The sequence below is a fragment of the Cololabis saira genome, chromosome 11 (genome assembly GCF_033807715.1).
Source record: "Cololabis saira isolate AMF1-May2022 chromosome 11, fColSai1.1, whole genome shotgun sequence".
NCBI classification, from domain to species: domain Eukaryota; kingdom Metazoa; phylum Chordata; class Actinopteri; order Beloniformes; family Belonidae; genus Cololabis; species Cololabis saira.
This window is the reverse complement of record NC_084597.1, coordinates 31,713,586-31,731,921: the sequence shown is the minus strand read 5'-3', so window position 1 is coordinate 31,731,921 and position 18,336 is coordinate 31,713,586. Positions and strand designations below refer to the sequence as shown.

Here is an 18,336-nt window from a genome sequence, read left to right as displayed (position 1 = left end):
TAAGTTGGCTTTACTTGCAAATAAATTTTGTACATACTAAAAAATAAGTAGTTTATACACAGACTAGTCTTTCTTGATCTACAGAAAAATTTCATGCGAAAAAGTTGCCTTAATTTTTTTAAAGTATAGATCAAGCAAGATATTTTTTACTGTGGTGTTCTACTTAAACAAATAAAGTATGTTTCATCTAAACGTTGGTCAGTCTGCCCAATAGATTAAAATTGTTAAAGGAAAGGTAAATACAACAAGATCATTGCTTGTTGTTTGTGTGTAAATGAAAAGATTGCCTGGGATTACATAAATACTGCTTGTTAAGGAAAAAATGCACAATGTCTTGTTTTTTGAACAAATGCATATTAAGTTCAAAACTAGACGTCGGCTATTCATGTAAAGCAACAAACTTCACTTTTAATTGTTAATATCACAGATTTAAGAATGTTATATTTACATGCGCTTAGATTTATTTTTTTCAGTGTGGTTAACACTTCCATTTAAAAACGATATAGAGATCCAACAAATCCATTATTCCTTCAGTTAAATTTGTTGAAATTTCATGAACTAGTAGACCATAGTATTCTTCAAATTATGTTTAAAGCTCATAAAAAAAAACTTTACCAATCAACATTCAGAAAAGATTTGAAAAAAGAAAAAGCAAGTATAACTTAAAAGGAACAGAGATTTTAATAAAACCAAGATGCAGGACAAAATTGATGGAACGTTGTGTTTCTTTGAAAGGAATCAGTTTATGGAACAATCTGAACAAAGAAAACAAAGAATCCCAATCAAACATTACATTCAAAAGAACAATTAAAACCTGTATGTTAAGGAAATATAACGAAAAATGTTGAGTTTGATTGACATACCCGTAGGCGGTAATTTTATTTAATGTTATTTTAATTTTATTTTAGTTGTTTTTATTCACTTAGTTGTTTTTTTTAATTATTATTAATTTATGTTATTTGTGAAAGGGGCAGATCAGATAAGATTCTTCTTCTTTCTGCTCCCTTTTCATTCATAAGTTAGGAACATTTGTATTTGTGTTTGTATTAAATTGTTTTGTTTTTTGAATGAAATAAAGAATAAAATGAAATGAAATGAAATTTACCTGGGACCATTTGTACTAATGGCAAAGGGAGGGGGAGGGGGGGTGGGGGTAGGCCTACTCCGGCCCTCCCTCCCTCCCATCAATGAACGGAGCAAAAAGTGCTTGGACGTGCCCTGTAAGTGAGAGACGCTCGGATATAAAAGGAGCCGTCGGAGTCTGTGTTAGTCGCTGTGAGAGCCATACACCCCTCACCTTCTCACACACACACACCCACACATAGGCCCGCATCCACCTGCAGCACCGTCCCACATCATTCCCTGACCGGATGAGTTACCCGGCGGACACGATAGGAAGCCCCTTCAGGAGGATGGACAGTAGAACGAGCAGCTACGGCTACGGCCGCCCCGCCGGCACCCCGTCCAGCGGATTCCGCTCCCAGTCCTGGTCCAGGGCCAGCCCCGGCTCCACCATGACCGCGTCCTACAAGAGGAGCGTCAACGTGCCGGTGTCCCGGGCGTACAGCTCCGCCGTGCTGGGCTCCGCAGACAGCGGTGATTACAACGGAGACTACAAGCGGTCCAACGAGAAAGAGCAGCTGCAGGGGCTCAACGACCGGTTCGTCGTTTACATCGACAAGGTGCACTACCTGGAGCAGCAGAACCAGCAGATCGAGGCGGAGATCCAGGCGCTGCGGCAGAAGCAGGTGTCCCGCACCCAGCTGGACAGCCTGTACGACCAGGAGCTGCAGGAGCTGCGCTCCGTGCTGGAGCAGGTGCACCGCGACAAGGCGCAGGTGCAGCTGGACACCGACCACATCGAGGAGGACATCCAGCGGCTCAGAGACCGCTTTGAGGAAGAGGCTCGCATCCGCGAGGAGACCGAGGCCATCGTCCGCTTGTTGAAGAAGGACACCAACGACTCGGAGTTGGTGAAGTCCGAGCTGGAGAAGAAAGTTCAGTCGCTGCAGGATGAGATCGCCTTCATCCGCAACAACCACGAGGAGGAGGTGAGCGAGCTCATCGCGCAGATCCAGGCGTCTCAGCTGAGCGTGGAGAGGAAGGACCTGCAGAGGGCGGACATCACCGAGGCTCTGCGGGAGATCCGCAGCGAGCTGGAGGGCCACTCCAACCAGAACCTGCAGCAGGTGGAGACCTGGTTCATGTGCCGCTACGCCAAGCTCACCGAGGCCGCGGAGCAGAACAAGGACGCCATCAAGTCCGCCCGGGATGAGATATCCGACTACCGTCGCCAGCTGCAGTCCAAGACGGTGGAGCTGGAGTCCGTCCGCGGGACCAAGGACTCGCTGGAGAGACAACTCAATGACATCGAGGACCGCCACAACAACGACCTGGCCAGTCTGCAGGTATGCTGCTGTGCTTAAAGACTTGTAAATAGACATTAAGTTGACTTGATTATTAGAGAACAACACTTTGTATTCATATAATAGATTATCAAACTAATGTTTGTGTTTTAATAGAGTTGAACCAATTGTAAAATGTAATTTAAGCATTTAGTTTCTATAATGACTCAACATATTTAACATCAAAGTGACGCAGTTTATATCTAAGGTAATTCAAGAACTAATTATAAAATGTAATTTAAGCATTAAGTTTCTATAAAGATTCAACATATTTTCATCAAAGTGACGCAGTTTATATCTAAGGTAATTCAAAATAAGAAATTTTCCCAGTGACAATATTTTCAGATTGAATTTTCTTTTTTAAATTACTTTAATCTGCATAATTTTATTTATTTATTTGCACAGTGATAACACAATATTTTATTTTTTTTATCATACAAGGACAAATAATTTGTGCAGGAGAGGAAAAGAAGCCCGAAGGGCTTATAAAAAAAATCCTCCCCTCAATACAAAATCACCAAAACAAATCAGTCAATAGCAAAAGAATAGAAAGGGAAAAAAGAAAAAAGGTAATGCTATCTAATGCTTGTCTGGATCTTGCAGTTGAGCTTACAATTAGTCAGCAATAACGTTCCCTTTTTCTTTATGAGTTTGGGAGACTTCCAAGTGTGAGGAAATGGTTAAAGTGAGACTGCAGCATAAACTCTGGCTCTCTTTCCCTCTCTCTTGCTGAGTCAGAAGCACAGATCGATGCCTTCATTGGCTGTGTCCTTACATTGCACCACAGGGGTTTTTTCCTTGAGGGTGGGGCGGGGGTGCACTGAAACAGTGATGAGGGTGCCCTTGGAACTGGCTTTCGATATTTCTAGAATACTGGATTACATCAGAATATATTAGAGCAACAAGCTTCCTCTGTGAAAAAAAGGAAAAAAAAGTTTTTCTGCAGTGGTTATGTGGGGAAAAAAATATGAAGGTGTTTTTAAAGATGTTGCCATGGAACACTGAACAGCTGAACTGGCATTATAGAGAGTAATTATGTTGTGCTTAATATGTTCTGTATTGCTGTGTTATTCCTCAGGAGACAGTTCACCAGCTGGATAATGAGCTCAAGAGCACCAAGTGGGAGATGGCTCGTCATCTTCGTGAGTATCAGGACCTGCTGAATGTCAAGATGGCCTTGGATATTGAAATTGCTGCATACAGGTAAGGTTTTAAATGAAACTTGGCAACTGTTTTACAAGATTCCCTCAAAAGTAAGGTTTAAATCTGCAATGTATACATTCTTTGTCCCATCAGGAAACTCTTAGAGGGGGAGGAGACCCACTTCAGTACTTTCCCTTATCGCCAGGCAGTCACTTCCACCAAAATCTCCAAAAAGTCTGAGACCTCAAAGATTAAAGTACACCACAAGTTTGTGGAGGAGATCATTGAGGAGACCAGGGTGGAGGACGAAAAGGTTGACATGGATGAGGCCCTGGCAGAGATAGCACAAGAGCTGTCTGCAACTCTGGGAGAGGGAGAAGAGGAAGAGGGTGGAGAGGAAGAAGAAGCAGAGGGGGAAGGAGAAGAGGAAGGAGAAGAGGAGGATGAAATTGTAGCTGCTACCGAAGCTAAAGTTAGCACTAGTGCACCCTCTGAGGAAAAGGAAGAGGATGAGGAAGAAGGTGGTGATGAGGGAGAGGATGGTGAGGGTGAAGGTGGTGAGGATATAGAGAAAGAAGAAGAAAAAGAAGAGGAAGAAGAAGAAGTAGAAGAAGGGGAGGGAGAAGATGAAGGAGAAAAGGGGGGTGATGCAGAGGAAGAAGAAGAAGAGGTGGAGGAAGTTGAGGAGACAGTATTGTGCTCCAAAGCTCCAGAGTCCAAAGCCTCTCCTGATGAAGAGAAGGTTGAGGATAAGGAGGGCAGCGAAGGAGAGGACACAGGTGCCGGAGAGGAGGATGAGGATCAGGATGAAGATGCAGGCAGTGAGAAAGCATGCACAAGTGGAGATGAGAAAGAGGAAAAAGTAGATGCAGACATAGTTGAAAAGGATGATGAGAAGGTAAAAAGTGAGATAGACGATGACCAGACAGAAATAACTCCTGCAAAATCTGAAGCCCTAAAAACAGAAGTTGCAACGTCTGAGGCTACCAAGGAAGAGGCGTCCAAAATAGAGTTGCCTCTATCAAAGCCTGCTTCCCCCAAGTCTGAATCACCAAAGCCTGCTTCCCCCAAGTCTGAATCACCAAAGGCTGGTTCCCCCAAGTCTGAATCACCAAAGCCTGCTTCCCCCAAGTCTGAATCACCAAAGGCTGGTTCCCCCAAGTCTGAATCACCAAAGGCTGGTTCCCCCAAGTCTGAATCGCCAAAGGCTGGTTCCCCCAAGTCTGAATCCCCAAAGGCTGGTTCCCCCAAGTCTGAATCACCAAAGGCTGGTTCCCCCAAGTCTGAATCACCAAAGGCTGGTTCCCCCAAGTCTGAATCCCCAAAGGCTGGTTCCCCCAAGTCTGAATCCCCAAAGGCTGGTTCCCCCAAGTCTGAATCCCCAAAGGCTGGTTCCCCCACATTTGAATTCCCAAAGGCTGGTTCCCCCAAGTCTGAATCCCCAAAGCCTGCTTCCCCCAAGTCTGAATCCCCAAAAGCTGTTTCCCCCACATCTGAATCCCCAAAGGCTGGTTCACCCAAGTCTGAATCCCCAAAGGCTGGTTCACCCAAGTCTGAATCACCAAAGGCTGGTTCCCCCAAGTCTGAATCCCCAAAGCCTGCTTCCCCCACATCTGAATCCCCAAAGGCTGGTTCACCCAAGTCTGAATCACCAAAGGCTGGTTCACCCAAGTCTGAATCACCAAAGGTTGGTTCCCCCAAGTCTGAATCCCCAAAGCCTGCTTCCCCCACATCTGAATCCCCAAAGGCTGTTTCCCCCACATCTGAATCCCCAAAAGCTGGTTCTCCCAAGTCTGAATCCCCAAAGGCTGGTTCTCCCAGGTCTGAATCACCAAAAGCGGCTTCCCCCAAGTCTGAATCACCAAAGGCTGGGTCCCCCAAGTCTGAATCACCAAAGGCTGGTTCCCCCACATCCGAGTCCCCAAAGGCTGGTTCCCCCAAGTCTGAATCACCAAAGGCTGGTTCCCCCACATCCGAGTCCCCAAAGGCTGGTTCCCCCAAGTCTGAGTCACCAAAAGCTGCTTCCCCCAAGTCTGAATCTCCAAAGGCTGGTTCTCCCAAGTCTGAATCACCAAAACCCGTGTCCCTGAAAGCTGAATCTCCAAAGTCTGAGTCCCCAAAATTAGTCTCACCTAAAGCTGAATCCCCAAAACCTAGCTCCCCCAAAGACGAGACCCCAGGCACCAAAACCACTGAGCCTGAGGCTCCTAAAGAAGAAACATCTGAGAAGAGTGACTCAACAGATGAGAAAAAGGTAGAAAAGAAGGATGTTGCCATGAATGGAGACATAGACAAGAGCAGCCCAGAGGAGAAAGAGAAGAAAGATGAGGGGGAGGATGTTGATGTGATCGCTAACGGTGTAGATGAGAGCCCTGTCAAGGAAGATGGCAGCCAGAAAGTTGTGATCACCAAGACTGTAGAGACAATCACCACCGGAGAGGATGGATCCAAGCATGTCACCAAATCTATCACTGTGACGGAAACAGTGAAGGAGTCGGAGGAGATGCTGGAGGAGAAGATGGTCTCCACCAAGAAGATGGAAAAGCACTCCACTCAGTCCATTAAGCAGGTGACAGAAGGTGACTGAGCAGACTCCAGACAGCTGGCAAACGAGGAAGAAGATGAGAATGGATGGGGAAGCAATGGGAGAGCTCATGACAAGCAATCAATCCTGAAGTAACATTAATAAGAAAATCATAAAGCTAGAGCGAAGTAATAAAGACAACCACTCTCAAAACAAACCACAGAGAGCAGGCAAATACTTAAAACGCTAAAAACTTCAAACATGCATGTTGAGTGAAAGCTTTAAATGGGCTTCGCTGCAGACGCGGCCAGAAGCAAATGACTGAGACATTTTATCCTCTTTTCCTTTCCTTCTGCTGTTCATGGGAAAGCTCAGGGGTGGGAGGGCGGAGGTTTCTGCATGCTAGCTCAGAGAAGGAGGGTACTTTCCTCTCTTATCTGTATGTTAGGTAGGAAAACAGTAAAAAGAGTAATTATGTAAAAGGAACAAGAAACTTGGGTAGAGGATTGAAAGAGAAACTCTTAATGTTGAGAGGATCTTGGGGTGGGACAGATAAATAAGGGTCAGGGATCATCAACACAGACATGCATTCTACTAAAGAAGCCTTACTTGACATGTGAATATAACGTCTGAGCCAAAAAGGAAACTAACAATAAATACACAACATATGATGAAGAAACACACGTGTAGCCACACGACCATACACATCCAGTAACTGAAGCAGTTACAGCTTAATGACCCTGAACAAACTCCTAGCCTTAAACATGCTTTTTATCGGTGTCTGTTATGTTTACCTGAGTGCAACTGAAAAACTATAACTGTAGACGCATAGATACATGCATTCTTGTAAGCATAGAATGGACTTGAATTTGATTACAGAAATAAATGAGGTGCTAATGTTTGCAGTCCCATGACTTTACTCATCATGAACAATTTCTCAGCAGCATTTGCTCAATAAACGATGCTAAACAACTATTGTCTCTTGTCATTTTATTATTATTCTTTGAAGATAGCAAATACTTCATACTTTCTTTATGGTTTTTGATTCTTTCTTAAATATGCCATTCTTAATGCCATATTTAGTCAGATTAACATATTTTTCAGTGGAACAAGGTTTATTTCTCTTCTCACATGCAAAATAATATGTAAAAAGGGATTTTAAACTTGGTTTATATTAGACTTGTGAGGCTGCAGTAGTTAGCGAAAACGTCAGCATGCAGCTGCAACATAAACCTGTCTCTGACACTGACAGGTTTATGTTGCTGCTGAAATGCTAATGTCAGCACTAGCTATATAATTAATATACAACTCAGAACCAGGGCTGTAAAGGACAAGTGGATACTGCAGTGGGTTCTGGTTTTGAACCAGTACTGAACGAGTTTTTCTGCAGTTTCATGGTTGCAATTCTCTTTGCTTTGTTCGCCCTGTGATTGGCAAACACAGATGGGAAAGGCTCCATCCTCTCACTGCCCAGATTTAGATTTGATTTAAGTCAGGCATATTTATTGATGGTATTCCAAATTCCAAAATCTTCCGAGGCAAAGGGTATGTAACACTTTTTTGAATTTTTGCTCAAACTCTGATTTTTTACTTCCATCTGACTTAGTGCTGAGTACAGATAAAGTTATCAGAAAGTGGAGACTAACACTCACAAGGATATTGAAATAAGACTTTAAATCACATTTAACTTTATATCACCCAATATTAGTTACTACTGGCTAATACATATACTCATCTTCTCAGCTACTGTATTTCTTCACAACCATAGCATCTTATCTGATTTTCCTCTAGCAATGGGACTTCAGGTATCTCAAAGGAAGGCCCATTATTTTCTTCATCATAGTGTTCCAAAACAATGAAAGTCAGCTACCTCAACATTCCCCCCATATAATCTAATTATCTTGTATAGTTACTGCTATAACTCTTAATAATGTTGCATCACAGGACCCCAGTTTCTTGGTTTAATTCTGTGCTGCATACTTTCATGCACATTCTCAGAAAGCTGGAAAATAAGTAATTTTTTTCCCGGTTTCTTGTTTTTAGAAGAAGTCTAGAAAGACAGTCTAATAACATGTAAGAAAGCCATTTGCAAAGCTGTAATGGTTTATTTCATAATCTTTAAAAGAGGAAAGCCCAAGTTTTGCCCAAGACTGACCAGTGTTGGGCCAGAAAGGTATGGAGCCAAATCAAGGCCATAAGTTTTGCTAATTTGAAAATGAAATTGTAATTGAAAAACTAAGATTTGAACCTGAAAATTCAAGTTTTGATTATGAACTTATTATTTTACAGTTTCACATTTTTTTTTTTCAGTTTCAGATCTTTTTTTTTTAGTTTCAGACTTTAGGCCCTGATCTGGCGTAGGGGGCATGGCATCAACTGAGAGGGGTGTGGAGTCATGAGTGACAGCATAACAGATAAGGCTGGGGACCTTCCTCAGTCATGTTGCTTTCAGGAAACGTAGGTTGCAGAAGTTATCAGTAAAAGTATGATTCAACACTTTATATACACCATATTCATGTGATTGCCAGTGGAAAAAACTGATACCTTACTAGTGACAGATTTCTGTTTAAAAAGCTGTATACACCATTATAAATCTTAAGATATTTCCTCAGAGTATCTATTGAAAAATTAGCTAACATTTCTTACCTGAGTGCTGGGGCCCGCGGCTTCCCCTGGCGGAGCGGACGCCATTGCAAACGATAATGTGGAAGTGGGAAATGTCAAACTGTCATAACTTATTGCTCTTATACTGCGATTGATGCCAAGTAAAGTCTAAAACAGCTTTTTAAACAGAAATGTGTCACGTTTTTTCCACTGCCAATCACGTGAATTTAGTATATATAAAGTGTTGAATCATACTTTTACTGATAACTTCTGCAACCTACGTTTCCTGAAGGCAACATGACTGAGGAACTTCCCCCGCCTTCTCTGTTATGCTGTCACTCATGACTCCACACCCCTCTCAGTTGATGCCACACCCCCTACGCCAGATCAGGGCCAAAAATCTGAAACTGAAAAAAAAGATGTGAAACTGAAAAAAAAGATGTGAAACTGAAAAAAAATAGATCTGAAACCAAAAAAAAGATCTGATACTGAAAAAAAAGATCTGAAACTAAAAAAAAAAATGAAACTGTAAAATAATAACTTGAATTTTCATCAATGAAAATTGAGTTATCATCAATGTCGAAGCTAATGACTCCCGTCTTCGCCAGTCGGAAGTGACCAAAATAAATATTGTCTCGGTGTGTAACTACGCCAAAAGTATGTCGGACTCCGTAGGTTTCTCTGGTCCCCTCCCCAATCTGACCAGCGATGACATGTTTAGTCGCATGCTCTCGCTCCATCGCTGGTTGTATCGGTGGTGTTCAGAAAACGACGTGGCCTTTATTGACAATTGGGAAACGTTCTGGGGAAAGCCCGGTCTGATTAGAAGAGACGGCATTCATCCCACCCGGGCTGGTGCTGCTCTTGTCTCTAGTAATTTGGCCTGTTTTATTAGACCATCTCCCTGACATCACAGGGTCCAGGCCAGGATGCAGAGCAGTAGTTTAACACACTTCTCTGCTGCTTCTCGAGGACCAACGCCTGCCAACAAAACCGTAGGATTGCATGATGTAATTGGTAACTCTAACCAGGTGCCTAGCAAAATAGAAGTGGTTGCAGTTCCCCCCCCCTTCACAAGTTCACCAGGTGCGGCGTTATAGAGGCGTTAACCAAAATAATCTTGTAAAAATTAAAACCAATGCACATTTGGTACCAATAAGAGACCGAAAAATTAGATGCGGACTACTAAATATACGATCGTTAAGCTCCAAGTCTCTGTTAGTAAATGATATAATTACAGAGAGTAGGAGTGATGTTTTCTGCTTAACAGAAACATGGTTACAGGAGGAAGAGTATGTTAGTTTGAATGAATCAACTCCGCCCGGCTACTTTAATCATCACATTCCTAGAAACACGGGCCGAGGCGGAGGAGTCGCAGCAATTTATAACTCCAGTCTCCAAATAAAAATTGAATCTAAGTCCAATTATAATACATTTGAAAGCATCACGCTTAGTCTGAAATTTCCGATCTGGAAATCAGAGAAGCCAGTTGTGTTAGTGGTAGTGTATCGGCCCCCTGCTGGCGCTTATCTAGAGTTTTTGTCTGAATTTTCAGATTTCCTTTCTGGATTATTGATCAGTACAGATAAATTCATCATAGTGGGTGATTTTAATATTCATATGGATGTTGAAAGCGATAATCTTAAATTAGCTTTCAATTCTCTTCTAGAATCAATGGGTATCTCACAAAAAGTGGACGGGCCGACGCATTGTTTTGATCATACTCTCGATCTCGTTCTCACCTACGGTGTTGAAACTGATGATCTGTTGGTGTCACCTGTAAACTCCCTTTTATCCGACCATTATTTAATAAAGTTTGAATTTAATGTTGTTGATGTTGAAGTGCAGGGCAGGAGGTATTATTTTAGCAGATGTTTGTCTGATGAAGCTATTGCTAAATTTAAGGAGGCCATTGCTCATCTTGCGACAGTGGAAAATAGTGAAGCCTCTACTGAAGCAATAGAGGCCAGTGACCTGGGTTCTACCTCTGATGTTGATGTTGATTTTCTTGTTAGTAACACTGCTGATCTGTTGCACTCAGCTTTAGATGAAGTTGCTCCTTTGAAAAGGAGGGTGTGGCAGGGTGGAGGTGCAGCCACTCTGGTTGATTGGGTCACAGGTGTGTCCCATCAACCTCTCCACCCTGCCTGCCTTCATAAGGCATGACTCTGCTGGGAGAAGGGTCTGCTGCTGTTGGAGAGGCTGAAGCTGAAGCACGTGTGTTCTGTGTTTTGGGGGAAATAAAAGGTTCCTGCACTGAAACTCCGTGTCCTCTCTATCCTGTCGGTCGGGCCCCGTAGCACTCGCCGTGCTACACTGGCGCCCAACGTGGGGCCCGACAGGATGGAGAAGGGAGGCACGGAGCAGGCCCTGGAGGTGCTGGCCCGAGCAATGGCAGACCTGGCAGCCGTGCTTCAGGGCCAGGGTGAGCGGCAGCTCGCGGCGCTGGAAGCGCTGCTGGCGCCGCAGCCTGCAGGCCGGGAGGCAGAGGCTGCAGGACCCGCGGAGCGACCCACCCCAGCGCCCCGCCTGAGGTTCACCACAGCGGTCCCGAGGGCACTGTAGATCTGTAGATCATGGCACTGTAGATCATGGCATTTTACTGCACAGGTTAGAGCATGTTGTTGGGATTAAAGGGACAGCTCTACGTTGGTTTAAATCATATCTATCTGACAGGTTCCAGTTTGTTCATGTACATGAAGTTTCTTCAGAACAGTCAAGGGTCTGTTATGGTGTTCTGCAGGGTTCAGTGCTAGGGCCAATCTTGTTCAGTTTATACATGCAGCCGTTGGGAAGTATAATCCAGAATCACGGCATACACTTTCATTGCTATGCTGATGATACGCAGCTCTATTTGTCTATGAAGCCGGATGAGACAGAACCGTTGGTTAAACTTCAGGCATGTCTTAGGGACATCAAGGACTGGATGTCCAGAAATGTCTTGCTTCTAAATTCAGATAAAACAGAGGTTATCATTCTTGGTCCAGAGCATCTTAGGAAGGGACTAGATGATGTTGCGATTGCTTCCAGTGCAACTGTGAGAAACCTTGGTGTTGTTTTCGATCATTTGTCGAAATTTGTCGTTTAAACCATATGTTAATCAGGTTTGTAAAATAGCGTTTTTCCATCTCCGTAATATTGCAAAAATTAGGAAAATCCTCTCGCAGAGTGATGCAGAAAAACTAGTTCATGCGTTTGTATCTTCTAGACTGGATTACTGTAATGTGTTGTTAGCAGGATGTCCAAGTAATTTGCTGAATAGGCTCCAGCTGATCCAGAATGCAGCAGCACGAGTGCTGACAGGAATCAGCAGGAGAGACCACGTGTCTCCAGTGTTAGCGTCGCTCCATTGGCTACCTGTAAAATTCAGAATTCAATTTAAAATTTTATTACTTGCATATAAAGCCCAAAACGGCTAAGATTTGATAGTGCCTTATGTTCCTGTCAGAGCTCTCCGCTCCCAGGGTGCAGGTTTACTCGTAGTTCCTAGAGTATCTAAATGTAGATTTGGAGGGCGGGCGTTCTGCTATCAGGCACCATTACTTTGGAACCAACTTCCAATCTGGGTTAAGGAGGCTGACACCACCTCCACCTTTAAAACTAAACTTAAAACCTTTCTGTTTAAAGCCTATAGACAAGTTTACGCGCCAAAACACGGGTGCTGCCATTCCTCTGCATTAATGCATGTCATTTCCGGCGGGAGGGGTTTGCGCAGCGTCTACCGGTGTAAACACAGCGGCGTGGGCACAAACCTAAAGCAAAGACTCGCTGCTCGTGAGTTTTTAATGGCGACAACTATGTCTTTGTCATGGGAACACGGTTCTACTACTTTGACTGGAGATGGCGTTACTCTCCCCACCCAAATTCAGTGCAGAACTGGGATGATAACGTGATGACAGCAGCAGAACTGACAGCAGGATCTGCTCCTACTTCCTGCAATCCGCAATGGACAAACTGAAAGTTTCTGAGGTCTATCAATATCTGCACAGAGACAAAGTCGGTTTTGTCATGTCATACAAACATGATCGTTTTGTTTATTTGAAAGCAAATGTCGAGCCTAGCCAGTGTTTGAACAATGCAGGGCTTAAAGCTCGGCTGCTGTGACTGAAGCTGGATAAGTCAGACCTGCGGGATGTTCGTGTGGTGCTGGACCTGGAGTTCGTGTTCCCATTCAGCTGCGATCTTATGGAAGGTAACAAGATTATTTGACATATATGTCTTCATTTTTGGTATCCGAACTACATCATAGTCTACTTGGCTTTTTTTTTTTTTACTATATCCCTCTAGGTAGAAAATGCTGTGAGACGGGAAAACCGGGCTTGCCTACACTGACTGACAGAACAGCTGGGTCTGAAAGAAATGCTGGTCATTAGAATATTGTGATTTTCTCTAATGCAATCTCTAATGCAGGATCTTTACCAGCCGCCACCAACCAGCCATCTTCTACCGCTCCAGAACCGGCACAGGAGGTGAAACTCTGTAGGACTCATGAAGAGTGGAGGACCAGCCCTGGGAAAAGCCTCCTGCAGCTCTGCCTCCCATCACCCAACCAACTTTTCACACATACTCCCAAAAATTGATGATTTTGTTGAGGGAAGGTTACAGTTCTGCAGTAAATATCTCAGCATTTTAAAACCAAAATGAGCAGCCTTATTTAGGAACCAACAGATGTTTGTACTGTGAAAATAAAGTTTGATGAAACTTCATTTCATTATTGCACTGAACTACGATCATGAATGATAGGCCTTATCTTCCTTAGAGTGCTACAATGTCTTTTAACAGTTCATCATTCATAGTAAGCTCATACTGTACATTAATAATGGATGAATCTTGAGTTTTGAGGAAACTAAACAAATGGCTTCAACAAGAAAATTCATATGTTTAATCTTAACTGGAATAAAAAAGTAAAATATGGGGTAAGGGAACTGTCAATCGAATTTGTGCACATGAATCAAATGTGTGCATATTATTCTACAGTTATGCATAAATACATTTTTTAAATATTTGTCAAATCATACATATAGTGTGTATTTTCTCTGTAATCCGTGTTCATAATCTTGTAAAGTTGTAACTTTGAGTTGTATTCGCACAGAGAAAATACACTACATATTATATGTATGATTTGACTTAAATGTTTACATTTCTATTTATTTATGCACAACTGTAGAATATGCACACATTTGATTTATGTGCACAAATTCAATTAACAGTTCCCTTACCTCATAGTAAAATACAAAAGCATCCCACACAATTACATCACTATAAAAACTATTCATATATAATATTAAAAAATACAATGCACACAGTATTTGCTGTTTATCTTTATTTAATGAACAACATCACTTGTGTAGCAGGCTCGGCCTCAGGCAGGCTGACAGGTTTCAGGACCATCTAAAAAGGGGGAGATAAAACATGGATGGAGCAAAATTAATGCAGGCATAGAGTCCTCTCACTACAAACATCACAATGGTAAAAAATTGTACCATTTGTGTTTGTGTTGTACATTGTACTCACACACACACAATCATCACAACAGCCTGCCAAATTGCATTATATTTATGTTGCACTACAAAAACTCAAAATCTTACCAGGAATATTTGTCTTATTTATAGTTAAAATGTCTCATTTTCAGTCAAAAAATCTCATTACACTTAAAGTATTTTTTTGGTAAATAAAGAGTATTTACCAAAAAAATAACTTATTTGACAATTTTCACCTGTTTCAAGTACATTTTCACTTGAAATAAGTAGAAAAATCTGCCAGTGGGACAAGATTTATTTTCTCATTACAAGTAAAAAAACCTTGTTCCACTGGCAGATTTTTTCACACGCAGGCACGCACACACACACACACACACACACACACACACACACACACACACACACACACACACACACACACACACACACACACACACACACACACACACACACACACACACACACACACACACATCTCAAAACCATCAACTGCCTCATCAAAATACCAGTAGCAATGTTAAGTGTATGACAACTTCTTCATAATTAACAGTACTGTCAGCTTCATGGCTAAAGTTGCTGAACTTACCTCAGATCTGTGTTTTTTCTCCGGGGGAGGCAGCGGATCCGCCGGGTGAGTTTACTCCTCTCTGGCTGGGGAGAGCGATTATAAACCAACCACAACTCAGGGAAAGGATTATCCTTTGTTGTTTTTTTGTCAACAAAGTGGTGTGAACAAACAAAAATGTTGCGCGGAGGTTTTTTAGATGTAATGCCTTCAGCCAGGTCCTTGGCTTCCGAAAAAAAGTAAACAAAGCAGCGCATGGACGTGTCTCTTTGTAGCTGGTTTGTGGTCGCAGCACTCTCTATACAACCACTCGTTCAGGTGCTTCCTCGAGTTCTTACATCCAACTGCTGAGACATGTCGTTCCCGAACCACTTTTTTTCTTTGAAATATCAATTTTGTCCCTCTTTGTCAGAGCAATGTTGCCACTCTGTGCAATGGTAAACCGCCAGAACGGAAGTGGACTGCTTAGAGGGGAGGAGTTTAGGAGGTAGAGCGGAAACGGCTCGTAAACTTGTCTATAGTTAGTGTAGTAAATCTCTAGCTGGTGTTGGTAAATCTCTAGGTAGTGTAACTCTATTGTGTTAGAGTCAGTAGTCATAGTTGCAGCTATAGAACAAGACTATAATAGTCTCAAATATAGCTTCGCGGTAGATATGCTGCTATAGGCAGCATCCGACATGATCCGCTGGGCGGTGCCTCTCACCCTTCTTCTCCTCTCCTTTTCCATGCCTCTCTTCTCCATTACCATTTTTATTTATTATAAATATCACATAGCTATCATTTTTGTCCTCGTTCCTGTAGTTTCTTGTGCCGGCCCCCCTTTTTTTCTCTTTTGTGCATGTTTGCAGGCCGGAGCCTTGGGAGCTGCGTTCTGGCCTGTGTTCCCGTTGATGTTTGTTCCCGTTCCCGTTGATTTGGCTCCATAGGAAAGGGAGTTCTGGTTCAATTATTAAAAAGTTATTAATAATCATCTCATGATAGTTATTAATAATTCATAAAGAAGATTACTTATCAAAATGAATTATCAAAATGAATCAATCAAAAAGGGGCACCATCTGACTTAGCAGGAAAATAATAATTAAACAGCTAAATCAGTCTCAAAGTATTCCCTACATGCCAGCCTGTTGCCAGGGGGTGGCGTTACAGAACAACAGTGAAGCAAGGAGTCCGAGCACAGACCTTTGCAACCAGCAGCCGTGACAAATGTGTATAAAATAAACACAAACAACTTCTCTCATTCAAATTAATCAGAATCTATTCACACAAGGGTTAAAAGATAGTGAAACAACACTCGGGATACATTCTGATGGCTAAACTACACATAAACAATGACTAACTAACATTAAACACAAACTTCAGATCATCTACGTGTGTGTTTGTGTGGTTGTCAGCGCATAGTCTGTGTGTGTGCGTCGGTATATGTGTGTGTGTGTGTGTGTGTGTGTGTGTGTGTGTGTGTGTGTGTGTGTGTGTGTGTGTGTGTGTGTCAGAACAACGTCATGTCACGTAAGACTTCAAAGAGAGATAGCGCACGCACGCTTTTCTAAACTGCGGGGGAAGTTTTCTTCACCCAGTGGTAACTGAAAGTATCGGAGGCCTGATGGCCAGGATACTAACTTGTTCGTCTGGGTTAGTAAGGAGGGGAGGAAAACTGGTGTGATCTCTCACCACCGGTACCTTTATCGTTCTGCTGTTTCCCACTCAGGAGCAGTGAATGACAGTGACAGTGAGCTGAATCCACGACACGAGCTCTAAGCTTTTGACACAGAAATAAGAGCACGAACCGCTTTGGCAGTGAGGGAACATGTTATATGGGTCCACTTAGACGGGCCTGTAATAATATAATACACAAACCTAATGACCATCGGTCTGCTTGAGAGACCGTCGGCATGTTACACAGTAATAAGCAAAACAAAACAACAGCAAGCACAGCCAGTACTAACCACTTTAAACTAACTCTGCTCAGACACAAGCCTCTTTGAGATGCCATGGAGGTTGTCGGCTGCGTCCAGGGATTTTTGGAACTCCTGGTTCTGCCCATACATTTCAGGTTTCATTTCCAATTTATTTTATTTGCTTTTAAATCCCTGAATGGTCTTGCCCCTCCGTACCTGTCTGAGCTTCTACACCCTTATACACCTGCTCGCTCTCTCAGGCCTCCTCTCTGTCTGGTTTTAAATCCCTCATCAAAACCAACCTCTTCCAGGGGCGTCAATTGGGTATGGCAAGGTATGGCAGCCGCCACACCTTGGCTTCAGGGGGAAATGTAAATGTTTGTTTTTTTTAATAAATGTATGGAATTACTCTGTGTCTATTTGTATTGACTATTCTATTATTTAATACATATAAAATAACTACAAATGCAAACTACAAATGCAAAGAACAAAATGATCGGTATTATCTTTCCCAACATTTGTACCCCCCCGCCCCCCCTCATATGTTGAAATGTGATGTCCCAGCGTCCCTGACGACAGTGGTCGGTATACATCTCGTTTTTAGCGCGCTCTGCAGTGTTACTAACTTAAAAAAATTAAAAGGAAGCAGGCAACCCCGCTATTTTTTTTTTTTTTTTTTTCAAAAAAAGAAGGCAAGTGATGGGTCCAGTGTTGCCCCAGTCAGGATATTAACGAGGCTGTAGCCACTGATGGATTAATTATGCAAGTTCATCTTAAGGTAAGATATCAAATCGCCCTACCCTCATATAAATCTGGGAAATATTTGACTTTTTTTACTCTCTTTTGTCTCTTCTGCTCCCTCCCTCTCCTTTTTGCATTTGGACATTAACTGTTTTAAGTTACACTGAGAGATGTCTGCTCTCTAACCTCTCTACCTCTCTAACTCTGCTGCCCATGGTGCAGAAAACGGATGCGTATTGCGTAATTAACACGTTGTTAAAGTGTAGTGTAACCATATTCTAGTAGTGACCATATTCTAGTTGAATTATTGAAATAAATTAACTTTTACACCATATTCTAGTTGAATTATTGAAATAAATTAACTTTTACACCATATTCTAGTTGAATTATTGAAATAAATTAACTTTTACACCATATTCTTCACCTGTATGTATATTATACATCTGGGCTGATGTGGACATATGTAGGATAGGAGACTATTTCAGCTGCTATATGGTTGTCTGTCTCTACAGTCATGAAAGTTCAATGCTATTAAAGCACTTTAAACTTTAAATCAAAGCATTTTGTTTTTCATATAAAATAAACACATTTTTATTCAGTTTAGAAGTTTTAGGGCTTTTTTTTTTGGCTCCTGCGCTGCTGAAATCAGGGCGTCCTTTATTTCTATTTCTGAAAGGTGGCAACCCTAGATATAATAGCAACAGCAAAGGAGTTAGAATCCTCAACTGACCATAGCAATACCAATGTAATCTTAAGAACTCTGGATTTTGTAATAATTTGCTTGCAAATTATTCTAGCTTTTCATTCAAAATCCAGTAGTCTGTTTCCTCTCAAAAGTTTGTTTAAATTTGAATGTTCTCCGTCTTGAAATACAGCAGGATTTTAACAACCTGAGGAGCATCGCTGTTACAGATAAGTCCCTTTGAATGAGGAGTCAAGAGACATGTGATTATGAGAATCATTTATTTCATCACCCAAA

General features: G+C 42.3%; 1 protein-coding gene across 1 annotated transcript; it reads left to right on the top strand.

Annotated features, from left to right (window-relative positions):
* The first annotated feature begins 1,255 nt into the window (after positions 1 to 1,255).
* On the top strand, positions 1,256 to 7,045 carry nefma (neurofilament medium chain a). The gene is made up of 3 exons (XM_061734353.1): positions 1,256 to 2,408; positions 3,484 to 3,608; positions 3,702 to 7,045. The coding sequence occupies exons 1-3, from the start codon at positions 1,371 to 1,373 to the stop codon at positions 6,133 to 6,135; spliced, it is 3,597 nt and encodes a 1,198-aa protein (XP_061590337.1). The 5' UTR covers positions 1,256 to 1,370; the 3' UTR covers positions 6,136 to 7,045.
* The last annotated feature ends 11,291 nt before the right edge of the window (positions 7,046 to 18,336 follow it).

What these genes read in the sequence shown, in the direction of transcription:
- nefma (XM_061734353.1), top strand. Translation starts at nt 1,371, where the DNA reads ATGAGTTACCCGGCGGACACGATAGGAAGCCCCTTCAGGAGGATGGAC. An exon ending in ACGACCTGGCCAGTCTGCAG is followed by an intron (nt 2,409 to 3,483) that starts GTATGCTGCTGT and finishes GTTATTCCTCAG; the next exon opens with GAGACAGTTCACCAGCTGGA. An exon ending in ATTGAAATTGCTGCATACAG is followed by an intron (nt 3,609 to 3,701) that starts GTAAGGTTTTAA and finishes TTGTCCCATCAG; the next exon opens with GAAACTCTTAGAGGGGGAGG.